At 56.7% G+C, this 24,964-nt stretch overlaps 1 protein-coding gene and 1 long non-coding RNA gene across 6 annotated transcripts in view; one reads left to right on the forward strand and one right to left on the reverse strand.

Moving 5' to 3' along the window:
- The window catches only part of PLEKHM1 (pleckstrin homology and RUN domain containing M1), a 46,068-nt gene extending 23,927 nt beyond the window's left edge, over positions 1-22,141 (forward strand). For 4 of the 5 annotated variants that reach the window (XM_040640460.1, XM_040640463.1, XM_040640462.1 and 1 more), the window contains 7 exons: positions 3,953-4,223; positions 6,895-7,815; positions 10,081-10,226; positions 13,415-13,608; positions 18,383-18,446; positions 18,896-19,104; positions 19,912-22,141. In XM_040640460.1, the coding sequence (XP_040496394.1) occupies positions 3,953-4,223; positions 6,895-7,815; positions 10,081-10,226; positions 13,415-13,608; positions 18,383-18,446; positions 18,896-19,104; positions 19,912-20,023 (1,917 nt within the window). In that variant the 3' untranslated portion in view covers positions 20,024-22,141. The remainder of the gene's footprint in view (positions 1-3,952; positions 4,224-6,894; positions 7,816-10,080; positions 10,227-13,414; positions 13,609-18,382; positions 18,447-18,895; positions 19,105-19,911) is intronic. The other variant, XM_040640464.1, reaches the window with a different exon arrangement.
- Positions 22,142-23,077: 936 nt separating this feature from the next.
- LOC121104979 lies at positions 23,078-24,505 on the reverse strand. Its single transcript, XR_005837358.1, has 2 exons — positions 24,350-24,505; positions 23,078-23,530 (listed from the first exon to the last, which is right to left on the reverse strand). It is a non-coding gene; the product is annotated as an uncharacterized LOC121104979 (long non-coding RNA).
- Positions 24,506-24,964: the final 459 nt, after the last annotated feature.

The following is a 24,964-nucleotide window of genomic DNA, read 5'->3' on the forward strand; positions in this document are numbered from 1 at the left end:
CAGACACTGGATTAGACAAGACGTTACTCATGTCATAATTACGCTGGTGACAAGTACTGGGAAGGAAAGGAGCAGGCCATGGGGGAGCTAAGGGGACTTTTATTTGTGGAGTCTGGGGGGTTGTGAATTGATTTCTCAGTTTCACTCCAGAGGAGAGTTTGAATTCTAAAACTTCATCCTAATCACTGCCCGCATGTGGTCCCCTCATCACCGCCTACGGCATGTGGTCCCCTCCCCCAGACAGGAGTACAGGCAAAATCTCTTTGCCTGATGTAATGAGGATAGACTGGACAAAAAGCGCTTTTTCTGAAAACAGTGCAGACACCTAGTGTCTCACTCCTCAGCTAGACTCCCCTCTGAGACTCAGCTGTTGTTTACAGCATCCTGTACCTTTAGTATCTCTGACTTGGGTTCCTAGCGGCAGGCGCTGCTCTGGCTTAGACCCTTGGTTGGTGGTGGTTTCCCCTATTGTTAAAGGGGCAGGGAACTGGCCAGATGTGGGGCCTTGGGTGAGCAGAAGGTAGGAAGGTAGTAGGAAAGGGGAGGGAGAAGGGCAACAGTGGTGCGCTCTGCCCTCCCCACTTCATGGAGGGGGGCTGGAGCTCCGTCCAGGCCTGTGCACAAAAGCTCCAAGGACCCAGTGTTCCCACTGTTTTGTCTCTATTGCCTAAGAGAACAAAAGATTTTCTCTGGAGTATCATTTCCTGGTGGCTGACCTGCGGCCACTGGACTGTGTCTGAACATTTCCTAGTAGTCTCCTTCGCCTCCTCGGAGAGAGAAGCCCTCACCAATGAACGTACATCACCTCACAATTCACGTTTGTCTCCTTCCTTCCAGTCCCCTTGCCCCACGCTACTTATTTCATACTAAAGACATTTGGATAGTCAAGATTTAGTCCCTCATCTGTTATAACGCTGTGCCAGACATAAAGAAAAAGGAAAAATTGCAAATGGCTTTATGGGTGCTAGGCTGGGGGTAGACAAAGAATGCCATGGGAAGCCAGAGGGGTCCCTGACCCAGCTGGGATGCGGGAGGAGTGTAGACTGGGGAATAGTAAGGAAAGCTTCCAGGAGGAGGCGATGGACGACCCCGGAGCTGAGGCTTAGGGAATAGTGGTCTCTCCCGTTGGAGCCATTAGCTGGGGCTGGGAGGCCACAAGACTTTGCAGGTATGTACACCAGGCTGTGTGAGGCTCCTCCTGTCCGTTTTCCTCAGGGAGCTCCCCTGGGTCTCTGTGGCCTAGGCAGGCTTTGTTCCGAACCCTGTGTGGTAGATGGTCCTCAGGTCGCCACCCTGATTGACACGTTGTTCTGTCATTGGCAGGAGGAAGCACCTGCTAATTCTGAGGGGTTTGGGAGGAAGCCCTGGAGGCCCAGCATTGTGAGGCCCCCACACTTCTGACTCAGAGCTCTCCACTCTTAGCTTAAGGATCCATATAGCATCAGAATGGATTAAACCAGCCAAACTGACCCTTCTAGAGCAGTCCCAGCCCTGCTCCCCTTCCTTGTCTCTGGGAGCAGGGAGGGCAATCTGATTTAGGGGTTGGAAATAACAACTTCAGGGTGAGGTTAGTGACACTTAACAAAACAGTTGGGCTGGGCCCACCCCTTGTGTGAGTCATTTCCTCTGTATAGACAGCCACTTAGGGCAGTCCAACCAGCTTCTTGCCTCTGCCCGCCCATGCTTAGGCACAGAAAGGCAGGGAGTCCTTGAAATAATGAAGAAAAAAAAAAAAAAGCTAAAATCCATTCCCACAATCCCCTGACCCCAGACCCATCCCACCTCTCCCAGCCAGCGAGCAACTTCAGGCTCGGACAGCAACAGAAGGGAAGGGGCAGGGCCTGGCTGCCTGGGGCTTCAGGGGCCTGCTTAGAAGTGAGGAGCCCCAGCAGAGGTGGCCAGTGAGGACTCTGGGTCCTGCTCACCCATGCCTCCTTCATCTCAAGCCCTGTAAGCAGGGCTGAAAAATTCTACAGCCCTTCAACAACTGGTGCTGGGATAACGGGATATCCACATGCAAAAGAATAAAGGTGGACTCCTTCCTCACACCATACACACAAATTAATTGAAAATAGATTGTAGACCTAAATGTAAGAGCTAAAACTATAAAGCTTTTAGCAGAAAACATAGGAGCAAATCTTTGCAACCTTGGCTTAGACAGTGGCATCTTACATATAACACCCAAGGCAGAAACAAAAGAAAAAATAGATACATTGGACTTAAGCAGAATTTTAAAATTTCGTGCCTCAAAGGGCACCACCAAGAAAGTGAAAAGACAGCTCCCAGAATTGGAGAAATTAGTTGCAAACCATGTATATTGTATGGGCCTAGTATCCCCTGTATCCTAGAGTATATAAAGAACCCTTACAATTTGTATTTGTTTCCTAAGGCCTCTGTAATGAAGTACCATAAACTCAATAGCTCAAAACAACAGAAATGCGTTCTCTGATAGTCCTGGAAGCTAGAAGTCCCAGATCCAGATGTTGGCAGGAATCTTCTGGAGGTCCTGAGAAAGAATCTGTTCTGCGCCCTTCTCTCAGCTCGGGGTTGCCAGCAATCCTTGGTGTTCCTTGGCTCGAAGACCCATCACTCCAAGCTCTGCCTCTGTCATCATGTGGCTTTCTCGCTCTGTGTCTGTCTTCACTTGGATTCTTCTGTGTGTGTGTGTGTGTGTGTGTGTGTCTTTTCTCCTCTTATAAGAACACCGATCACATTGGATGAAGGACTCACCCTCCCCTCGCATGACCTCATCTTAACTAATTACATCTGCAACAACCCCACTTCCAAAGAAGGTCACGTCCTGAGATCCTGAGGGTTGGGGTTTTAACATATCTTTGTGGGGGACACAATTCAGCCTATACCACAAGAACAAAAAGACAAACCAATTTAAGGATGGGTAAAAGATTTGAATAGATATTTCTCCAAAGAGCAAGACCGATGTCCACGAAGCACAAGAAAGGTTGCTGTGTCATTAGACATTGGGAAGGTTGCAAACCCAAACCACAAGATGGTACTTCACACCCATCGGGATGGCTGTCAGCAGACAGACAGATGGCAAAAAAATGGTGGAGAGGATGCGGAGAAATTGGAAAACAATTTGGAAATTCCTCAGAAAGTTAGACATAATTACCATATGACCCGCCCGTTCCACTCGCAGGTATGTGCCCAAGGAAATGGAAAACATACATCCACACAAAATCTCGGACATGAATGTTCACAGCAGCATTATTCAAAACTGCCAAAAGGGGAAACAGCCCCAAGGCCTGTCAGCTAGTGAACACAGAAACAGTGTGGTACGTCCGCACCTTGGGTTACCATCTAGTGATGAAGAGGAATGAAGTACTCACAGCTGCTGTAACGTGGACAGACCTTGAAAAACATGGTGCTAAGGGGAAGAAGGCAGAGTGTGTAACACACAAAGACCATGTGTTAGAAGATTCCGTTTATATGAAATGTCCAGATGGACAAATCTATGGAAACAGAAAGTAGATTATTGCTTGCCCAGAACCGGCGCAGTTGAGGGGAAATGGGGAGTGACCGCTCATGGGCACGGGCTTTCTTTCTGGAGTCGTGAAACGTTCTAAACTTAGATTGTGGTGATGGTTGCACAACTCGGTGAACACACTGAAACTGTTAAACCATACACTTGAAGTGGGTTAATTCAGTGAGAGGTGAATTGTGTCTCAGTAAAGATGTTCGTAAAAAGCTTCAAAAACAACCTCTGGGGGCACCTGGGGGGCTCAGTCGGTGAAGCGTCTGCCTTTGGCTCGGGTCGTGATCTCAGGGTCCTGGGATCGAGCCCCGCATCGGGCTCCCTGCTCCGCTGGGAGTCTGCTTACCCTCTGCCCCTCACCTCCACTCATGCTTTCTCTCTCTCTCTCTCTCAAATGAATAAATTTAAAAATCTTTAAAAAAGAAAGAAACAAACCTGTCTTCACTCCTTTCCCACTAGAAAAGCAAGAGCTGGATCTCCGAGGACGACTTCTACCGGCCTCCCCAGGAGCCGCCCCCAGAGAGCCCCTCAGAACGCTCCGTGGCTTCTTCCGGAGGGACGCCAGAATCGAGGCCTGGTCTCGTCCGGCATTTTTCTCAAGGACCAAGAAAAAGCTTCTCCACGGGGGCCTTAGACAAAGCCTGTGTGCCTTCCCCAGGAGGCAGGAAGAGCAGGGCAGCCGCGGCGCCGGAGCATCAGCCCTTCCGGGTGGTGCACCGCCGGCAGATGGGTAGGCGGCCGCGGGCTTCCGGCGACCTCGCCGTGCAGGGCCGGGCCCCCCAGAGACGGGGGCTGACGGCCTGCGGGGCGTGTCTTCTCACAGGCGGCACCTCCGCCCCACGTGTAATAAGGAGCACCCTTGCGGAGTAATTCAGGAAACCATTTTAGGAAAAGTACTGTATTTTCTCATAAAATCTCAACAAGATAATGCTCAAAAGCCTGTTTCATATGTTGAAATATTGAAACTTTTTCCCTGAAGTCATATGATATTACAAAACCCTGGGTTCTCCCTGGAGCCCAGAGCAAACCCTGCCTCTCAAAGGCATTTCAATGTCCCTTCCCAAGGCCTTTATCTTGGATGGTTTGTCGAACACTCTGGTGGAGTGTATCAGCTCTGCTATCTGGTTAGCGTCCTCTCTGTGCTGTTTACAGTCAGGCCAACTCGATTTCCATGCCCTGTGAAATTCTAGAAGGCGGTCAGTAACCATAACCTAATTTTTCCATAACCCCCATAAGCAAAAAAGTATGCCCTGGAGTCGCTCTCTTTCTCGTTTCATTTTGTGTCTGCAGTGACCCAGCAAACAATTCTGGCCAGGTTCCTAGCTTGGAGAGTATGGGTAGAGCACTGGTCTCCGTATTGGCTTCTCTTTGCTTTTTCTTTAAGTCCACGTGGTGATTGTAACCATGCCAGAGAAGGTATGCTTCATGCCTAGGCCGTCAGGTTCCCTGAAGAGTAGGAAGACCTCACACAATTGTTTGCAGTCTCCAAGGCTAGTCCAGGCTGGAAGAGAGAACAGCGTGTCCTTTGGACCCCCGGTTGGTGGCAGACCCCTACGAAACGGGGAGAGCTGAGCACTGTGTGGTAGTTAGGCAGGCGCTCATTTAGCAGTTAGCTATCTGTGAGGTGCCAGACTGTTCTAGGTGCTGGGGACACAGCAGGAAGCAAAACAAAGTCTCTGTCTTCACCAACTTATATCCTAGTGCACGAGGCAGGAAATAAGATGATTCACAAGTAAATGTATAGTACGGGCCAGTGATGATCATTGCGATGGAGAGCAGTAAATTGGGGAGTACCAAGGTGGGGAGCGTACTATTTCATATGGCCAAGGAAGCCGTCACAAATAAGGTGGCTTTGAGGAGATGTGAAGGGAGGGAGGGAGGAAGGCGCGAGGCGACGCTTGTGTCTCAAGCAGGGGAGCAAATGCAAAGCCCCTGCACCGGGCACGTGTCTGGGACACCGAGGAGATGGGGAAGGGGTGGTTAGAGATGAGGGCAGAGTGACGGAGGGCCTCGCAGGCCACACAAGGGGTGTTAGCTTTCGTTCTGAGCAAGATGGCAGCCATCGCAGGGTTTGGAGCAGAGGGACGTGATCTGACTTCCTTTAAATGAGGAGTCATCCTGGCTCATACGTTGAAGGACCTCAGAGAGAGAGAGCATCCAGGAGGCTCTCACCATCAGCCAGGCCAGGGGCGACAGCCAGCTGAGCCCATGTGGTAACGGTGGAGGTGGTGAGAAGCAGGGTGTTCTGGATGTGCCAGTGGGATATGCAGGTGGGCTGGATGTGGGGTGTGGAAGAAAGGATAACTCCAAGGTTTTTAGCCGAGCGGCTGGAAGGTAACAGTGTGCCACTTCTGAGATGAGGAATGTTGGGAGAGAAGCTGGTTTGCAGTGGGAGGATCAGGAATTCATTTTCAGGCCTGTCAGCTTTGAGGTGCTTATTAGATACTAGTACACGGAGCAGGTGGAGATCTGAATCTGAGGTTCAGGGTCGGGGTCAGGCCACAGATAAAAACTGGGGCCTTATTGGCATAAAGTCCTGCAAGTGGGCAAGACCAGGTAGGAGTGGGTGTCGATGGAGGGGAGGACCCAGGACTGAGCTCTGGGGTCCTCCGGTGTTGCGATGTCAGGGAGAGAAGGAGGAGCGAGCCCAGGGGACAGAACAGTGGCCCGTTAGGGCGGAGGAGGACCCAGAGTGTCGTCTCCGCAGCCAGGGGAAGGAGGGGTGGCTCAGCTGTATCCAGTGGTGCCGGCGGGTCTGGCCCGATGGAGACCAAGGATTAGCCTTTGGATTTGGTGACAAGGAGGGTATGGGGCTTTCTAAGTAGTTTCAGTGGAAGGAGGGGACAGAAGCCTGACTGAAATGGGAGCAGGGGAACTAGAGACAGTTTTGATACCGCCTCGGGGTTTTCTGTAAAGGGGGACGGAGGAACAGGGTGGTAATTAGAGATGTGAGTGCCATCAAGAAAGCTATTTTTAAAGAGGGCAGAAATAACAGCATGTTTGTGTGCCGGCGGGAATGATCCAGGAGGGAAGGGAGAAAGCAGTGACATGGGAAAAGGAGGGAGGGTTGTTGGAGAGACGTCCTTGTCCTTGAGTAGCTAGGGGGAGGGGTCCCCTGCGCAAACAGAGGGGTTGGCCTCAGACTGAGCCGTCAGTTCGTCCCTGGTGACAAGGGGGAGGTCAGACTGTGGGCACAGATGCCGTAGTGGGCGGTCTGTGGAGGTAATCTTTTGAGTGCTTTGTCTCAGTAAAATTCAGGAACAAGGTCAACAGCAGAGGGTGAGGATGGGATGAAGGCAACTCAGAAACTATTCTCATGGCAGTCGCTGTCCACACCCACCGCAGGGCCTCAGGAGGCGGAGGGATGGCCCACCGTCTAAAGTGCCTCTTTCTGCCCCCAGGACTGTCCAACCCGTTCCGGGGTCTCATGAAGCTGGGCACCGTGGAGCGCCGGGGGGCCATGGGCATTTGGAAGGAGTTCTTCTGCGAGCTGTCCCCTCTGGAGTTCCGCCTCTACCTGAACACCGAGGAGCGCACCTGCGTGGAGACGTGCTCGCTGCTGCGCTGCGAGTCTGTGGGGCCAGCACACAGCGATGGCCGCTTCGAGCTGGTCTTCTCCGGCAGGAAGCTGGCCCTGCGGGCCTCCTCCCAGGACGAAGCGGAGGACTGGCTGGACCGGGTGCGGGAGGCCCTGCAGAAGTGCCGGCCCCAGCAGGAGGATGAGTGGGTGAACATCCAATACCCAGAGCAGCCTGACGACCCCCCAGATGTCCCCCAGAGTGGCCTTCCCTCCCCGCCAGACCTGCTTCCCGAGCCCGAAACCCTCCAGGGCACACAGTTCTGTTGGTCCTCTGCCCAGGTTCCCGAGCCAGACGCTATCAAAGAATCCCTTCTGTACCTGTACATGGACAGGACCTGGGTGCCCTATATTTTTTCCCTCTCCTTGGAGTCCCTGAAATGCTTCCGAGTGAGAAACAACGAGAAGATGTTAAGTGACAGCCATGGAATTGAGACCATCCGAGACATCCTGCCAGACACGAGCCTTGGGGGCCCCTCCTTCTTCAAAATCATCACAGCCAAGGCCGTCCTGAAGCTGCAGGCCGGGAGCGCCGAGGAGGCCGCCCTGTGGAGGGATCTGGTGCGCAAGGTCCTGGCGTCCTACTTGGAGACGGCCGAGGAGGCCGTGACCCTGGGCGGGAGTCTGGATGAAACCTGTCAGGAGGTGCTGAAGTTCGCCACACGGGAGAACGGCTTCCTCCTGCAGTACCTGGCGGCCATCCCCACGGAGAAAGGCCTGGACTCCCAGGGCTGCTTCTGTGCAGGTGCCCACTCGCTGTCCCACCGCCCCCAGCATGTCCGCCTCCCTCTGCCTCGGGTGGGGTTCCTGATGTAGGCTCTCTGCCCTTTCCTGGCTCCCTGCGCGTGCCCCCATGCCACCCCGGCATTATGGCAGCACATAGCCCCTGCCTTTCCCCAGCAGCCACAGGGGCCAGCACCCCGGCCGGGGGTCGGCCCGCGGGGGTGGCAGCTCTGCTGGGTGCTGCTCTCTGCTCAGGGAGCTCCATCCAGGGAGCTGTGCGCTCCACCCCCTGCGTTGTCACATTACCATAGTGCTGGAGCAGGGCCGCGGCGCCCTTCCAAAGATCTCTGCATGCTTTTGCAAGTGCACGCGGTCTTTCTCAGTCACAAAAGTGGGCTCGTAGGACTCAGGGCTGTGCAATAGAACTTTCTCTGATGATAAAAATATGCGAGATCTCTGCTGTCCAGTATGGTAACTACAAGCCACGCGTGGCTCCCGAGTACTCCAGATGTAGCCAGTGTGGCTGGAGGAACTGAATTTGTCGGTTTAACATACAGGTATTTAAATTGAAAGGGGTACCTGCGGCTTGTGGCCGCTGCTGGAGACAGCACAGCTATCTCTGTTGTTCTGCAGCTTCTTTTTTTCCTGCTTCAGAATGTATTACGGATGTTATTCCAAGTCCGTACACCTGTTATATCATTACTGTCATCAGACCTGATTCTTCTGCCGGGGGGTGGGGGGGTCACTGAGCCAGCTGCTTTATTTGGGTAATTTCATTGATTCCTCACAGTACCTGTCCCGAGGTGGAGCCCGATGAGGACCTTGCCGGTCCTCGGACCTGGCTAGAGCTAGGCCCTCTCCACTCCCTTGCTTTTCGAGGCTGTGAGATAGTCCACGGATTACTTTCCTTTTTCAGTGCTTCTCCCCAATCCAGACACCCATTTCCGTCCCCTTGGGTGCTCCCAGCGAACTGTGAGGACTTTGCCCTGCCACAGAGCACCGCAGCAGGAGACATGGCTACGGGGTGTCTGAGGGCTGTCGGCTAGAGCCTGTGGGACTAGAGAGGGAAAATCCGCTTCGGGCATCTGGAAGGAAGTGGTCTGCGGTTTTCTTCCTGCAGAAACATGTTCAAGTCCCTGCTCACCCCCTTCCTCCGCCAACCCCTAACACTCACACTTTGCACCTTCAGCCTGTGGGTGTTGGGGTCAGGGAGGAGGCCAGGCCCCCAAGGCCTGTGAGGAGGGTCCCCCAGTGGGTGTGAATGCTGGCGGGGGGGCAGCTCTCGCTGCGCCTGTCACCTGCCAGCCCCTGGGCCGAGACTGAATCTGGGGAGCCTGGGCTTCCTTCCTGCTTCAAGCACAGCTCCGTGGCCAAGCTCACACCCACAGCTGACATTTGGCTGTATTCATAGTGTGCAAGGCACTTTCAAAATCTCCTCTCATTTAAACTTCGTAATCGCCCCACAGAAGAGCAAGTTAACAGCTGAATTTTACAGACACCACGATGGAACCTTGCAAAAATTCAGTGAAAGTTAGGATGAGGCAGCTAGGAAGCAGAAGAGCTGGCCCTTCTCGTCTCAAGGCCAGAGGGACTCTTTCCCCTGGCCCTGTAGGAGGCAGGCATGTGCTCAGGATCGGAGCCAGGCCTTTGCTTTGCCCTGGGCATACCCCGCTCTGCTTCTCACTGCCTGCCGCTCCAGAGGGACCTCTAGCAGAGGGGCTGAAGCTGGACCCTGCCCCACTGTCCCGAGGTATCGGGCATCTCTGACTCCGAGCTGGCACCAGGCAATGTCCAGACTGCCCCTGCCTCGGCCGGCTCACCCACCCACTCCCTGTGGCCGGCTCCAGGTCCCCAGCTCCTACCCTGCTGACTGAGGCCCAGACTTGGTCGCTTCCATTTCTGGGCCCCAGTGGAAGGGTAGACCTTCAGGAGGTTGGCATGGGTGAGCAAGCAGGGGGAACATTGAACACAGGTGGCTAGGTAGAAGCGGGTGTGGGCGCTAGCAGACACCCAGCCCCAGGCCAGTGCCCAGCTGTGCCATGTCGTCATCCTGTGACTGGGCCGGTCCCCTCAGCTGTGAAATGGTAACAATGGTTAACAGGGTTCTGTGGTAAACACAAATGGGGTTGTTTCTGAGCGGTGTGCTATGAGTAAGGGTTGTTTTATCTTTGTATCCTTTTTAATCTAGCCCTTCCTTAAAGAGCAGGTCCTTGTGCTTAGTAACTTCTGCGCTGATCGCAGACTCTGGCCCCACCACTGCTCACTCTCGCACCATCCTTTTCCCCAGGCTGCTCCCGACAGATTGGCTTCTCGTTTGTACGACCCAAGCTTTGTGCCTTCTCTGGCCTCTATTACTGTGACATCTGCCACCAAGACGATGCCTCGGTGATTCCGGCCAGGATCATTCACAACTGGGACCTCACTAAGCGCCCGGTAAGCCTTGAGGCCAGCCTGTTGTGGCCACACAGGGCTGCTGAGTGACAGGTCTTCTTTGCTGCTGCTCTTCATCTGTGTGGCGGAGTTTGGCTCTAGGGAAGCCCGGGTCACTGGTTCAGGCCCCATGATGGGGGAGAGCCAATCAAGAAAAAAACGTGGTGGTCTATAGCCCCTGGGCAGAGCTCTGTCGGTGCCTGCCTTGGTCCTCAGCTGGAGGTCTGAGGATCGTTTTCTGCAGCTCCCCATGGCTACAGACTAAACTGTGTAAGGCACCAGCAACCAGATAGATAAATACATAGATACACAGATACATAGATAGAGATAGGTAGATAAGGTAGGATGATTAGGATAGACTAGATATATAGATGGACGGTGGATGGGTGGATGGATGTGGATGGGTGGGTGGGTGGATATGGGTGGATGTGGATGGATAGATGGGTGCGTGGATGTGGGTGGATGTGGATAGGTAGATGGGTGTAGATGGGTGGGTGGGTGTAGATGGGTGGGTAGATGGGTGTAGATGGGTGGGTGGGTGGATGTGGGTGGATAGGTGGATGGTTGGGTGGGTAGATGGATGTAGATGGGTGGGTGTAGATGGGTGGGTGGATGGGTGGGCTCACAACCAGTTGTACTTCCCCCTGGAGCATCAGCCTTCTCTGTGGATCTGTTTACACACATTTGTAAAGTTGGGATCATACTGGACTCACACTGCTTTATAATCTGCATTGTCCACTGAGTAGCAGTTAGTCTTCAGTGCTTTTTTATGTTCACCAAATGCTTTGGAATTAGATGTGTTCCAAGATCTTTCACTTTTCCTCTTCTCCACCTGAGCTTACCCACTTACCTAGCTGTGCTACCAGTAGCCAATATTTGACTTCAGTTTCCTCGTTGTAAAGAGGGATTAATAAATGTGTGCCCCAGGGCTGTGTGAGGACTAATGGGGACAGACCTGCCGTGTCTTAGAGCCCTGTGTTAGTGGCCTTTCTTTCTCCCGAGGCCTGTCACACCTTCGGCCCCTAATTCACTGGGTCAGGGCCTGCCTCAGGAGCACAAGCTTAGCTTTTCCCCAGAGGCACAGATTTCTGCTGAAGACAGAAGCACAAAGAAGAAGTTATTCACTTCTCTCGAGACCCAGGCCTGCTGGCCGCAGATGTGTCATCAGAGCACAGGGACTGTGACTGTCAGATTCAGTGCCACCCCATCCTCCACCTTGCTGGGGACCGGAACCCCCAGGACATTAGCTTCACTTTGGCTTTTTGGTCGGTTACCTTGTCCCCACTCCTGCCCCCCGTGGTATTTAACTAACTACATGTAGAATATTAAACCTCAGAACCACCACAAATGCAAATAATTCTTTGGCCATAAAACACACTCACTCTTTACAACATGTGGACACTTGTTGAGCCATCTTCCTATTCATTGCTGTAATCCTCGTGCCACTTCCTTTTCCCATCGAGAAATGACAGTACTTTTCTTGGCATATCCGAGATCAGGAAATACCCAGTTCTCACTCTCTCAAAGACATGGCCTGGGAAAGACAGGAACATTCGAAATAGAAAGTGGCTGGCTCGTGGGTTAGGGGCCTTATTGTTCACTGTTACCACTGGCTGACCCACTTGTGCAAGGCCTGGCTGGCACTTGGCAGGATGTCAGCCCGGGACTGGGGCTCCTTTCTTGCCCGTCTCCTGCAAGCCCACAGGCCAGGAACAGTCCTGGGGCAGGAAGCTCCTGCCGGTCTGCGGCACTTGGCAGTTTTCAGCACACATTCCTGTGTGTGATTTCATCTGAGCCTCGCCCAAGGCCCGAAGCTGAGTCGTGGGAAGGGCTGGGCTGGGGGTAGAGATGAGCCATCTGAGCAGAGGCCCTGGGCCTTTGCTGCTCGGCTACCCACCGGCCGGGGGGCTGGCACTTCTGGGCTTTGGGAAATGGGGAAAGGAGTTGTCCATTGCTGGGGGAGGCAAGAGATGGCAGTGGAGCTGGATGACGGGAGGCTAGAGGCTCCCAAACCCCCAGTGCGACCATCTCCCGAGGGCCCCGTTGCATTCCCCACGCTTCAGAGGATAGCTGGGCCGCACGGGCACTCAGAGTCTGCAGGCAGCTCCCATTCCTGAGGATATGCTATGTGTTTTTAATCTAAACTCAAAATAATCCCATAAGGGAGGTGCTTTTATTCTCCCCATTTTACAGGCAAGAAAACTGAGTCACGGAGAGGTTAAATAAGTGTCACAAGTTCACACTGCTAGGAAGTGGTAGAGCCAGGATTCAAATTCCATTCTGACTTGAAAGCCCGACTCCTAACCACTGCACAATGGCTGCTGGTGAAGAACATCTCAGCTCGTCCATCCTTCTTGTCACGGCGAGGAGGAGACTGAAGGGAGTGGGGCTTCTCGTTAGTTAGGGAGGCGGCCAAGTGTGCAGAGACCACACCTCAGTTTAGACCTGGGCTCCACTTTCTGCAGGTGGATTGGATGAGCCACTTTAGCTTCTGTGAGCCTCGATTTCTTCATCTATAAAATGGGGTTGTTGGCACCTTCCGCATTGGCTTGTCATAAGCATGAGGACAGGATGTGGCTGAGATCCTCAGCCCACCGTCTGGCACATAGTTGGTCCTCACTAAGTGGCTTTGGCACGAGGGGCAGGGCTGAGGGAGGAGCGCGCAACATCCTGTGAGTTGGGAGAGGCTGGGATTGATCGCTCACCTCCACACAGGGACTTGGGGGAGCCCTGGTTGGTGCTGCTGCCAAGAGCAGGGGGGCTCGGGAAACTTCATTAAGCTGTGTCTGATCTGTGGCTTCCTGCGGCTGGAGCCTGACTCAGACAGTCACCTGGTTCCTGAGGCGGCCCCGGGGCAGTGCCTGTTTCCGTGAGGCAGGAAAATGGGGGCTGGGCGGACAGGAAGGAGTGGGAAGGGTCTGTGGGCCCAGGGGGAGAGGGGCCGCGGCTGGTGCCGTGGAGGGGGAGTGGGTTTGGGCATGAGGTTACCTGGGTTCAGATGTTGACTTTAAGGAGCTATGGACTTAGGCCAGGTCCCTTCACCCCCAAGCCTCAGTTCTCTCATCTGTCAAATGAAGATGGTCCCCTTAGAGGGGGGGTGGCCAGGGAGTGAGTAGGTAAGACCGCGCCTGTCCCAGAGGCACTCCCCCAATGGCCATCCTGTCCCGTCCCCACTGTCTGGTGGGCTCCAGATCTGCCGGCAGGCCCTGAAGTTCCTGACGCAGATCCGGGTCCAGCCCCTCATCAACCTGCAGCTGGTGAATGCCTCGCTGTACGAGCACGTGGAGCAGATGCACGTTATCCGGAGGCGCCGGGAGCAGCTGAAGCTTCTGGGCGATTACCTGGGCCTGTGCCGAAGTGGGGCCCTGAAGGAGCTGAGCAAGAGGTGAGCATCCTGGACACACACGGACACACACTGACATGCACACAGCCGGCACCCACACAGGACGCCCTCTTGGGAGAAATGCCAGGGCTGGGCAGAAATCACCTTCCCACTCGGTTTGGGAAATGACCACATGCTTTGAGAGTGGCTTTTATTTGTCCATGGATTCATTCGTTCAACAAGTATTTACTGAGAACATTCTGAGTGCCCAGGTTTGTGGGCCACGGAGGTGGGCCAGTTAAGCAGATTGGGGAAGGGCAGAGCAGGGAGGACTTCCTGGAGGAACTGACAAATAAGGTGAGACCGAAGAATGAGCCGGAGTTTAGAAAGAAGGAGAGACTCAGGAGAGAATGATCCAGACAGAATGAAGAGTGTGCACAAGCCATGAACGAAGTCCCCATACATGGCAAGAACAGAGAACTGGGGGCGGGGGGGGGGTACCAGGAGGGAAGAGGGAAGTGTGGTAAGGAAGCTGGGAGGCAAGGGCGGTATTGCCGTAGCCCCTCCCTACCCAGCCCTCCCTCCGTGGCTGCTTTGCTGCTGTCCAGCACAGCATCCCTCCCAAAATCCTCAAAAGAGGGCAAGATCAGGGTGGGACCCTAAGGGTGCTCTTTGAGAAGCTTCTCAGCCCTGGAGCCTAGGGGCCTGCTCAGGGTTGGGAGGCGATGCTGTGCTGCAGCATGGACTTCGCATCTTTCTGGGCCCGTCATAAACACCTCCTCGTGCAGGCCACGGCCTCGGGGCTGGGCTCTCCTCCGGTCCTCAGGAGGGCAGACCCCAGGTGGAGGAGTGGGTGCCTACTGTCCTGTGGGCTTGTGGCTGGGTGTCTGGGGACTTGGAGCAGCTCAACAGCCCCTCCACATTCGCCCCTGCCCCCAGCCACTCCCCTGCACGGGTCTGGCACCGAGACCACCCCTCTGATGGGCCGCAGCTCTGAGCTCCTGGTTCGTGTTCTCCTGGGGCCGTTCCTGCATGGCTGCGTGGGGCCCGGGCAGTGCCCAGTACAGGTCCCCTGGGGCTCTCGAGGGGGCTGCTGCACAGAGCTCTCTCTGAGGCATAGGCTCCCAGAGCAGCCAGCTGGGCCCTGGTCTGCACAGGGCCTGAAAGGACAGAAAACCCTCTGGCGGCCACCACGAGGGACCCTCACAGGCTACTTCCCAGGGAGGCCTTGCCTGTCGTGATCATCATGTGCTCGTCCGCTGGGTGATCACCGGAGTGAATCTCACTTTCTGAGATTCTAGGACGCAAGGCTCCAGAGTCTGCCCTCCAGCCCCCCAACCCCCGATCAGGGTGGTGAAATCTGTCACCACCTTCTAGTCGAGGGGATCTTCTGCAGACCTGAGCAGACCAGGTGCCTGCAGGGTGGGTCCTGGGTGCTGGCCTCACTTCCCTGGCCCCACCTTGCTCAGATTGTGTGCTCTTCGGCCTTACTGACCTGTCTGGGCAGCCCTGCCTCTGTCTCCCTGACCCTGCAGTTCCCATACCTGGGCGGCAGCACTGCTGGCCTGCTGTGCAGCCTGCCAGCCTTCAAGAGAGCAAGGCCAGTGGAGGTCCCATTTTGGAAGCAGCATGGGGAAGATGAAAGAGCTCGGGAGCAGCCTCTGCCCGGCCTCAGACTTGCTGTGTGACTCAGAGAGGTTGGTTCACTTCTCTGAGCCTCAGCTTTCTTGTCTACAAAATGGGCCAGTAATCCCTGTGCTCATGCGGCCTTCTGGAGTTGTGGTGAGGGACTCGGAGTCTGGGGAAGGACACCGGCAGACAGATGGCCCTGGGTCAGCATGACTCGCACCGTGAGGGAAAGCACCTGACCCACCCTCGTCAGGGCCGGAGGGCCAAGAAAGCTCCCAGAAGAGGTGGCATCTGAGCCGAGGGTTTGCAGCATTTTCTTTTCTTCTTTTCGTTTCTTTAAAAAAAAAAAATGTTTCTTCTTTATAAAGATAGTCAATATTCAAACAGCATAAAAAAATCAAGCAGGAAGTTCTGATCACATCTCCTTTAATCCCACCACCATCAGTACTGTTAGAACATGCTTCTAGAACTCTGCCCTTACCCATGCACATAGTGAACTGGGATTTTGCAAAAGAACCAGGAGAATGGGGAAGGGAGGGCCCAGCTTTCCTGGCTCAAGGGGACCTGTGATGTGGAAGGGGACAGGAGTGTGGCTCACCAGGACCCTGGAGGGTTCGGTGCAGATGGGTCCTGGGTGTGGGGGCTAGACCTTGTGAAGGTGTTTTGATTAGATTTAGACCACTAAAGGTGTTGGGATTCATCCTGCCAGCAGTGGGGAGCCCTTTGAAGGGTTGTGAGCACAGGACTGTCAGCGTTCTCCAGGGTTTAAAAAAGGCCAGTTTAGGGGGTGCCCTCCTGGCTCAGTCAGTAGAGCATGCAACTCTTGATCTCAGGGTTGTGAGTTCGAGTCCCACGTTGGGTGTAGAGATTACTTAAACATAAAATATTTTAAAAAGAAAGTAAGCAAGTAAGAAGGTGAAAAGCCCAGTGGGGCAGCTATGGGGCCCAGGGGCTGGTGTAGTAATTAGCCCAGGGAAGTGAGCAAGCCTGGCCTGAGTCGGCCAGAGTGGAGGCCGAGGACCAGAATGGTTGAGAAGGAAGGGCAGGCCTTGAGTGTGAGCGGTGAAGTCAGGGAGGAGTCCCCTCTGCTAGTGGCAGCCCTCTGGCTGGGCCCTCTGCGAGAAAGGGGAGCCCCGGACAGGCCTGGACATGTCTCCAGGGGCCAGAGAAGCCCCAGAGCACCCTCTTGGCCCTTGGGAAGGAGCCATCCTAGAAACGCCCTGGAGGGGCAGAGGAGGCACCTGAGTTCAAAGGAGTCCCACAGCCTGGGCCTGGAACGCAGATCTGCCAGCCCTGCCGGCCCTGCCAGCGCCCTTTCCCGCCCCGTCACTGGCTGCAGGAGTGAAGGGACAGCCTCGCCTCTGTCTGCCACTCTCTTCCAGAGTGCCCTACAGATCTCTCGGGCCCCTTCCCCAGGGCACTCAGCCCCACACAGAAGAGGACAGAGAGGGGTCTACTGATTGTGGGGTGGAGAACGGAGTCCTGGAGCGGCCCTGGGGCATGGATTTCTCTCCTGATGGCAGGATGAGAAGTGGCATCTCACCCCGGGGCCAGTGCTCTGTCCCCTCCTGCTTGAACTGAGTGCTGTGGAGAAAGCACCTGCAAGGCCTCAGCGCGTGATGGGCCAGGGGACAGTGGCTCTCAGGAAGGCTCCCCATGGCCTCCATGATTGGGCAGAGGGCAGATGACAGAGACGACTTTCCATCCAGATGAGTCCCACCCTTCCTGCCATTTCAGGGACAGCCTGTGCACACACAACCCCCCCCCCCCTGCATTTTCCTGGTGATAAATGGCGGCTTCCTGTTCCCAGAAAGCTGGAAGTTTACTGGGGAAACCAGCATGGTGGAACGAGCAGCCAGTCGGCAGTGTCCTCACCCCTTGTGGCACAGCGTGGCCTGCGGGCTGCTTGGTGGGGCTGGTCATCTCCGCTCCGGACTGCGTTCCCCCAGACCACGACTGAGGCCATAGGGTGGAGCATGGCCAAGCCCTCGTTCCGGATGCTCCGGGGCCTCCTTAGGCTCAAAGCATTCTCCCCAACCCCGGGACCCGCACCAGCACACATGGCAAGGACAGGCAGGTGGTGTCCCAGGGAGGTTTCTGCGGGTGTTTACTCTCCATCCCTCAGGACGGAACCCCTCGGATCTCTGCCCTTGCTGAGGCGGAAAGTAGAGACGACCTTGGTCTCTGTCTCCCCCGTGCCCCACCGCTCTGTGAAATGGGATCTGCCATACTTGGGCCCCGTCTCCGTGCCTCTCACATAGCACTGAAACCGGATGCTTCATGGCCCCTCAGCTGGGCCAGGGGCGACAGGAGGGCAGAGACCACATCCTATGTATTTCTGTCCCCAAGCACTGTCCCCGGTATGTGACGGTGGCAGTAGTGATAGCAGCTAACACCACCAGGCACTCACTGGGTGAGTGAGGGTGCAGGCCCCAGAGCCAGACTCCTGCAATCACACTCCAGCTCTGCTACTCACGAGCTGTGTGACTGCAGGCGAGTTCTTTAACCTCTCTGGGCCTCTGTTCCCTCTTCCCAAAGGGGATTATAAGAGTACCGAGCTCACGGGACAGTGGAATGAGTTAATGGATAAAGGTCTGAGCCCAGTTCCTGGTACAAATGTTAGCTTTGGTCATCCTCCTCCTCCTCATTATTTTTTAATAGACGTTTTATTTTTTATACCTTTAATTTCTTTTGCAATTGTGTCAGCTTTACTGACGTATACGTGACAAACTGTAAGGTGTTTACGGCGGACGTCGTCATGATCTGATGCGTGTACATACCCTGTGAGAGGGTTGCTCCATCTGGTTCATTCACATACCCATCCCTCCCTACTCACATACAGATTTTTGGTGAAAGCATTTAAGTTCTACTCTCTCAGCAAATTTCAGGTTTGCAATACAGTGTTGTCAACTATAGCTGATAATCACTCGTTGTTTACTGTGTGCTGGGCACTGTGCCAAATGCTTTAAATAAATTATTTAATCCACAGAACATTTCTCAGGTGAGGAAGCTGGAGGCACAGAGAGGTTGAGTAATTTGCCCCAGGTCACCTGGAAGACCAGGTCCCCAACCCAGGTGGCTGACAGGGCTCTTAGGGCCCGCCCTGCCAGGCATTCATACCCGGTTAGCAGCTGAAGGAATGGAAACAAACACAGGCTGGCCCAGCTCGGCGAAAGCCTTATAAAGAGCCTCTTGTGTTTGTTTGAAGGCTCAACCACAGGAATTACCTCTTGGAGTCCCCGCACAAGTACAGCGTTGCCGATCTCCAGCAGGTGAGGCTCCCGACCCCCGGACCTCTCTTAGGGGGACCTCCTTCCTGGAGAAATCAGAAAGGGGGATGCGGGAGGGGGGCTGCCGCTTTCCACCCCTTACACTGCGTGTCTCGCTGTCCCACGCTTCCCGGGGCCGCCCGAGCGCCAGCCCCCAGCAAAGCCTGGGCCAGGAGCGCCCCAGCCCCTCCCCAGCCAGAGGGTAGAGGGAGGGGAGGCCCTGGGGTGAGAGCTGGGGACATTCCTTTCCTCGAGGGAGGGCACGTGGAGCTGGGTCTGTCAAGCCGGTTATCGCCCGTGACCTCTGCATACGGGAGCTGGACAGCCGCATCGTTTGGCCTGATCCGGGGAGCTTTTCTTGCCCAAGTGGGAAGAGACTTTGTTTGGGGGTGGGCGTTCTTCAGGCCGAGCGCCCAGAGCAGCCAGCAGGCCACATTTTCCTGACGCCTCAGCCTCGGCACAGCTGCCCGAAAGGCCTGGCGGCCCGCACTTGCCCTCCACAGATCGCGGACGGGGTGTACGCGGGGTTCCTCAGTGCCCTCATCGGATTTGCCTCCCAGCACGTCTACCACTGCGACCTGTGCACCCAGCGCGGCTTCATCTGCCAGATCTGCCACCATCACGACATCATCTTCCCCTTCGAGTTCGACACCACGGTCAGGTATGCGGGACACCTGGCCAGCTGCCCCACCCCTACCCCCAGCTGGCCCCAGCGTTGCTGGCGCCATGGGGCGGGAGCACAGGGAGCGCCCTGTCTGTGCCCGTGCTGTGGGCTGGTGAGGTCGTCTAGGGCAGCCAATGCACTGGGCGGTCACGGCCAGCTTTGGGCCAGCTCAGGGGACTAGACAGCCCGCCAAGGACCCTTCCCTAGACCAAGGAAGCTATCTGTCTCCCTAGAGAAGAAGTAGCTTGCTGCCTCTTTGAGCGGGGGCCTCAGTTTTGTCATCTACAAATGGGTTGAGGAGGGACTAAATGAGTGACTGCCCTGGAGTGTTGGCACAGGCCAGGCACAAAGTGGGCACCCAGTGGGTGGCACCCGCCTGGCTCTCTCCTGCCGTGATGATGGTTCTTGTCTGGTTCTCTCAATGGAAAAATTCATCTACCAAACCTCCGTTCCAGCCCAGGTGGGAGTGGAAAACTGAACAGGTGGGAGCATTAATTCGTTTTCAGTAGGTGTCTCATGGCCTAGATTCAGCCCCTGGGCTCAGTTTTTTAAACAGCGGAGTGTTTTGCACATAGGCAAGGAGTCATTCCATGAGTCTCCGGCAGCATCTGCAGAAAGTGAATTAGAACAGAGTGTCCGCGCCTGTGGTGTGGCGGAGGGCGCGCGTCGTCGCACGGTGTTACCTGGCAGTGGACAGGCAGCCTTGGGTTGTGGGGGGGAGCTCGGCCTCCCGCGGGCTCTGGTCGGGATCGCAGGCCGGCCTCCGGCCCCTCGGCCCCAGCGACGCTCGCTGCTCTCCCCCAGGTGTGGCGAGTGCAAGACCGTCTTCCACCAGAGCTGCCAGGCCGTGGTGAAAAAGGGCTGCCCCCGCTGTGCCCGCCGGCGCAAGTACCAAGAACAGAGCACGCTCACCTAAGCCAGAGTGCTGTCCCCACCCAAGACTATGGGGCGGGGACACCCCGCTCAGCTCGGCCATCCCAGCGGGGTCCGGCATCAGCCTGGATCCTCTCAAGGTGTCACAGCTGTCTCCCCTGTCAGGAGGACGAGGATGTGACCAGAGCACGAGCCTACCAGATGAGGCCCTCGATGATGTCCCCCATCCCTCTCCCACCCGTCTGCTCCAAGAGGTGGGGACACCATCAGATGTCCCCTCGTCCCAGGGGAAGCAAGGAGGGGAGCTTTGCACTAATCAGGCCCCCGCTTGCCTCACAGACGCGGCGCCTCCATCAGGGGTGTTCAAACACTGTGGACACAAGACTTGGGCACGTTCTCAACTCCACATTCCTGATTAAAAGGTCTAGTTTTTTAAGGCAGGTTTTTTTTCCCTTCATATGTCAACAGAAAATATTTTTTTATTCTTGACCCTATACAAGTCACCCAAGAAATCCAGGCATTCTCACGCTGAGCAAATGTGTGGGGACATGTGGCCCATAGGCAGGCGGGTGGTGGGGCGGGCAGGCCACCGCTGGGCCAGAGCCCGTCAGCTGACCGGGGGCCTTCCCCTCCCCCTCACCGGGCACTTGCTGCCCACAGCTCAAGTGCGACGTGCCAAAGTGCTGGGGGGCTGGCGGATGGGTCCTGATGACCGCCCTCTTCCTCTCCCTCTCCCTCTCCCTCTCCTCTCTCTGCCCTGCCCTCCTCACCTTTCTCCGGCTCAAGGCCCCTGGCTCCCCTATAGTGTGGGACCCTGGTCCCCATGGGAGAAGGGAGTACTCGGAACCAGCACTGTTAGCACTTTGCACCCTCCGTGGTCCAGGCCAGGGTTGTCCTCTTCCTGCCGCTCAGCCCCTTGCCCTCCTCGCCTACCGCAGATGTGCAGCCATATGGGCCGGGGCTGCTGGAGACACGCTCTCAGGGGGACACACCCCCCCACCCCACCGCCTGACTGACCCCTGCGGGGACAGACGTACGTTGGGCCCCCAGAGAGGGCAGTGAGCCCAGGCCAGGGGCCAGCCATGCCCCGCACTGTGGAGTGGTGACCACCGTCCTTCCATGAAGAGTGCCAGCCCTGCTGCGGAGATGTATGGGGACACGCGGGAGGAGCCACCTCGTGGAAGGATGCTTAGCCTCAGTTTACAAAGCCATGAATTCCCAAAGCTTTGCTGGACTGGCCCGAAGGGGCACTGCCAGAGACTGGAAAACGTCCCTGCAGCGTGATTGCCTTTTCAGGGGGTCTTGGGGTAGAGTGGGAGCCTGGAGTTGTTTTGAAAGTGACGTTTAGACCCTGTGGTTCGGGGGTGATTTCTCTGCTGCCTTCTCGCATCTCTCCCGGACCCACAGACCCCCAGCCCGTGCCCTGGGTCCTCTGGCCATCCGGTCTGCTCTCCGCTTGGATTGGGGGCCCCAGGTGGAGACTGCCCGTCACTGTCAAGAGATGAATCTACTCCCGCCTCTCCCTTGGGGTGATTTGGCTGCTGAGTCACCTGCCCAGCCCTGTGGAGCTGGATGAATTGTGCAATAGAACAGAGGAGGTGGTGGGCAAGGGGGAGGGGAGGGCTGCCACGCAGCTTCTCTGTCCCTGTCACGGAAGATGGTGCGCTCCAATGCCCAGCATCCCAAAGCCTCCTAAATGGGAAAGTGGATCCTTGGCCCCGTCCCGCACCCCCACGGCCAGCATTAATGCTCCCCCAGACCCAGCCGGAGCAGCACCGCAGATGCCCCGATCCCCAAGTGGCCAGGGGCTGGCCTGGGGTGGGCAGTGCTGCCCGGGGCCGGCCCTGGAGGGCTCCCTTAGGTCGGGTGGGGCCTACCCACTCCGTGGCCACGGCCCAGGGACTAGTAGCATTAGCACCGACCGTCTGCCCGGTACCAGAAAGCTGCTAATCCTCCAGATGAGTTGATTTGACCCTCTCACCTTCAGTGGAAAGCTGACATGAACCTCAGAGGTGCCCACACTATTTTTAAAATGCCATTTTATGCAATAAACTGTTTCTAGTGAGGGGCGCTGGCCCTGAGCAGCGCTTTGCGATGGGTGGAAGGTACTGCTGCAGTGTGATTTTTGAATGATTTTGCAGTAAAGACCTGATTTTTCTCACCTTTGGTCTCGCTTCTGAATCCTGATGCTGCTGGGGGGAGGGGGGGCACCTGCCATCCTGTCGTCCTCTGATGGGGCCCCCCACCAGGAGTCAGACGAAGGGGGTTCAGTGGAGGTTTCCTCACATACACTCGTGTGTAACAACTGAAGCTGACGCCTGACATCCCACCACAGCGGCTGCTTCCCCGTGCCTGTCAAAGCACAGAGCCCTGACGCCGGAACGTGATAAGTGTCAGCACTGTTTCCCGATGGGTTTTCCAAAGCAAGAGAGGGGGCTCGGGGCTGGAATCAGGGCTCACGGTTTCAGGGTCCACGTGGCCTTCACTTGGCTGCTACCTTCCCCCTGAAGTTCCAGGAGAAGCCCACCACTGCCCATGGTAAGGACAGAAGGAGGAAACAGACTAGTCCAGGGAAAGCAGGTCGCAGAAAAATGGGATTGAAACATTCCGCTCTGCAGTTCCTTGTCCTTGAAGACGCCTTTCAGCCCATTGGGGGGGGGGGCGTCTTCTGCCCATCCCCTGAGCCCCAGCTTCCCTCAAGGGGGTCCCTCCAGGGTCAGTAGGGGGTGGGCTCTGAGGAGACCAAAGGAGCTGGGTTTGAGGCCTGGGGACGGGCAGTTCAGGGCCACGTGACCTGAGTGCCCCCCTGCCTTTTTTCTCTGCCTCCATCCTCAGCAAGATGCCTCTGAGATCATTCCTTTCTCCCTTCCCCCCTCCTGCCTAAAGGAGAATGGGGGGTTTGGAGACCTCAACCCAACACCAAGAGGAGGACAGCTCATCTTATTAAAAAAATGTTAACAAGTGTGTGTGCTTACAATAGTATGATAATACTATACTGTGCCCAGTGCAACTCATTCTCATTCAATCTTGCCAACTATCCTGTGAAGTAGGCGTCACTGTCCCCAGTTTATGGGAGAGAAAATTGAAGTGCTAAGAGTCCAGTTCCAGCGGGCTGCTCTGGGCTTACCCTATGGACAGCCTGGAGGGTGGCCCCCTTCTAGAGGATCCAGGCGGCAGGGGCATGGAATCAAACAGAGTAAGGGAAATCCAGCCAGAAGTAGTCGAGGAGGCTCCCCCCACCCCCATGCCATCATCCCGGCCCTGCTGCTTCCACCTCCCAGGACACAGCCAGGTGTGGCCCGGGATCCCTGGAGGTGCAGGCGGGAGGGCGGCGTCTGTGCTCCCAGGGCACTGGCCCGGCCCAGAGGGGACAGGAAGCCAGGACACCGGGGATTGTCTCTAGAAGCCGCAGCCCTGCCTGAGCCCGGGAGGAAGTTCTGCCGGGCGCTCTCCGCTGGTGCCTCCCTCGCTGTATTGTTGAACAGGAAACCGGGCTGCGCGGGAGCTGGGCGGTGGAGGAGGGAACGCCGGACGCCGAAACCACGCGCGCCTGCCGGGACAAGTGGAAGCGAAGCCAGTGAGCGGACACCCCGAGGTGCCGAGGCCGGGCCGGCCCGGGAGGGGGGTGCTGAGCCGAGGGCGGAGGGGGGTGGGGGTACGGTGCCGCAGGTGGCGGGTCCTCTCACCCGGGGGCGCCGCGCGCGCCTGCTCCCCCTCACCCGGCGCTGGGGCGGGAGCTGCGCGGACCCGGGAGCTGGGCCGCGCGGGTCGGATCCCCCGCGTGCAGCGGAGATGCGAAGGGCTGCCCTCCGTGCGGGGACAGGAGGGGCCCGGGTCCAGGTCCCCCGCGCCGACCCAGGTGTTGACGCCGCTGTGGCTCGCGTCGCCGGGGCAGTGGACGCAAAGCACCTTCTGGCGACGGGTCAGCCCCCGAGTTCCAGGGATCCTCCCCGTTCCCCCTTATCCCTCCGCTTCTCTTCGCTCCCCCCGAGTTGGGGAAGGAGCCGGGTCCGGGGTCCCCTCCCCACGCAGCCCGAGACCCTGCACTCGGGTGGGCATCCCTGCCGTGGGAACTCCGCTCCCAGTTTTTCCAGGCCCCGCCAAGCTGCGCCCGGAAAGGGCCTGGGGAGGGCGGAGGTGGGTCCGAAGCGAGTAGTGCCTGCAATCGGCCTGGAAAGGGCTGTTAGTCGGTGATTCGGGGTGCAAATGGCTTCGCTTGGTATGGGAACGCCTGGGCGAGACCACGAACCGGAGGTCGAGCAGTCCCAGAGCAGCGCGCCCGCGGGACGTAGAGGCTCGAGGACAACAAATTCCGCGGCGGGGTGGGGCGGAGGTGGGGGGGGGAGCGCAGCGGTGGGACCCTACCCACCTTGGGCTCCGCTCGCCACCCGGCAGCACCCCTTCCGTCGCAGCCCTTCCAGCTCCTGCCCCTCCCTTCTGCCTTCTCTTGCTCTGGGCCCCACTCCCAACGTCCCCACCGGCCCAGACACACTCATTCAGGCTCCTCCTCGCCCCTCCCAGCCGCGTTAGGGATTGGGGCAGCCGTCCTAAGCATCCCTCTCCCTCTTTGCTCCCCTTGCCAGCTCCTGCTCCCCGAGGTCTCCCCGGCCTAGCCCTTGGAAGCCCCGCCCAAGGAGATGGCGGGAGCCTAACCTACATCCATCCGCTGGCTCCACCCGTCCAGTCCATGGGCTCCCCGAGACCAGCCCTGCCAACGTGAGTGAGCGGCGGGGGTCCCGGCGAAAGTGAGGAGAAGGGGTATCCTCCCAGAGGTCTGATGGCTTAGCTCCAGCAGCTCACTGACTATACCTCCAGGGCCCAGTGTGCACCCCTTTCCGCACTGAGGAAAGCTGAAGAAAGTAGTGAAGGAGCGCTCTGAGCCCCCCTGCCAGACCCTGTTCCCTTGGTTCTGGAGCCTCAGCAAGCAACCGAGCTCCCAGGGGCTGTTCCCGGGACACCATTACTAGGCAGGAGATGGGGTCAG

This window comes from Ursus maritimus, unplaced genomic scaffold (genome assembly GCF_017311325.1).
Source record: "Ursus maritimus isolate PB19 unplaced genomic scaffold, ASM1731132v1 scaffold_24, whole genome shotgun sequence".
Lineage (NCBI taxonomy): Eukaryota > Metazoa > Chordata > Mammalia > Carnivora > Ursidae > Ursus > Ursus maritimus.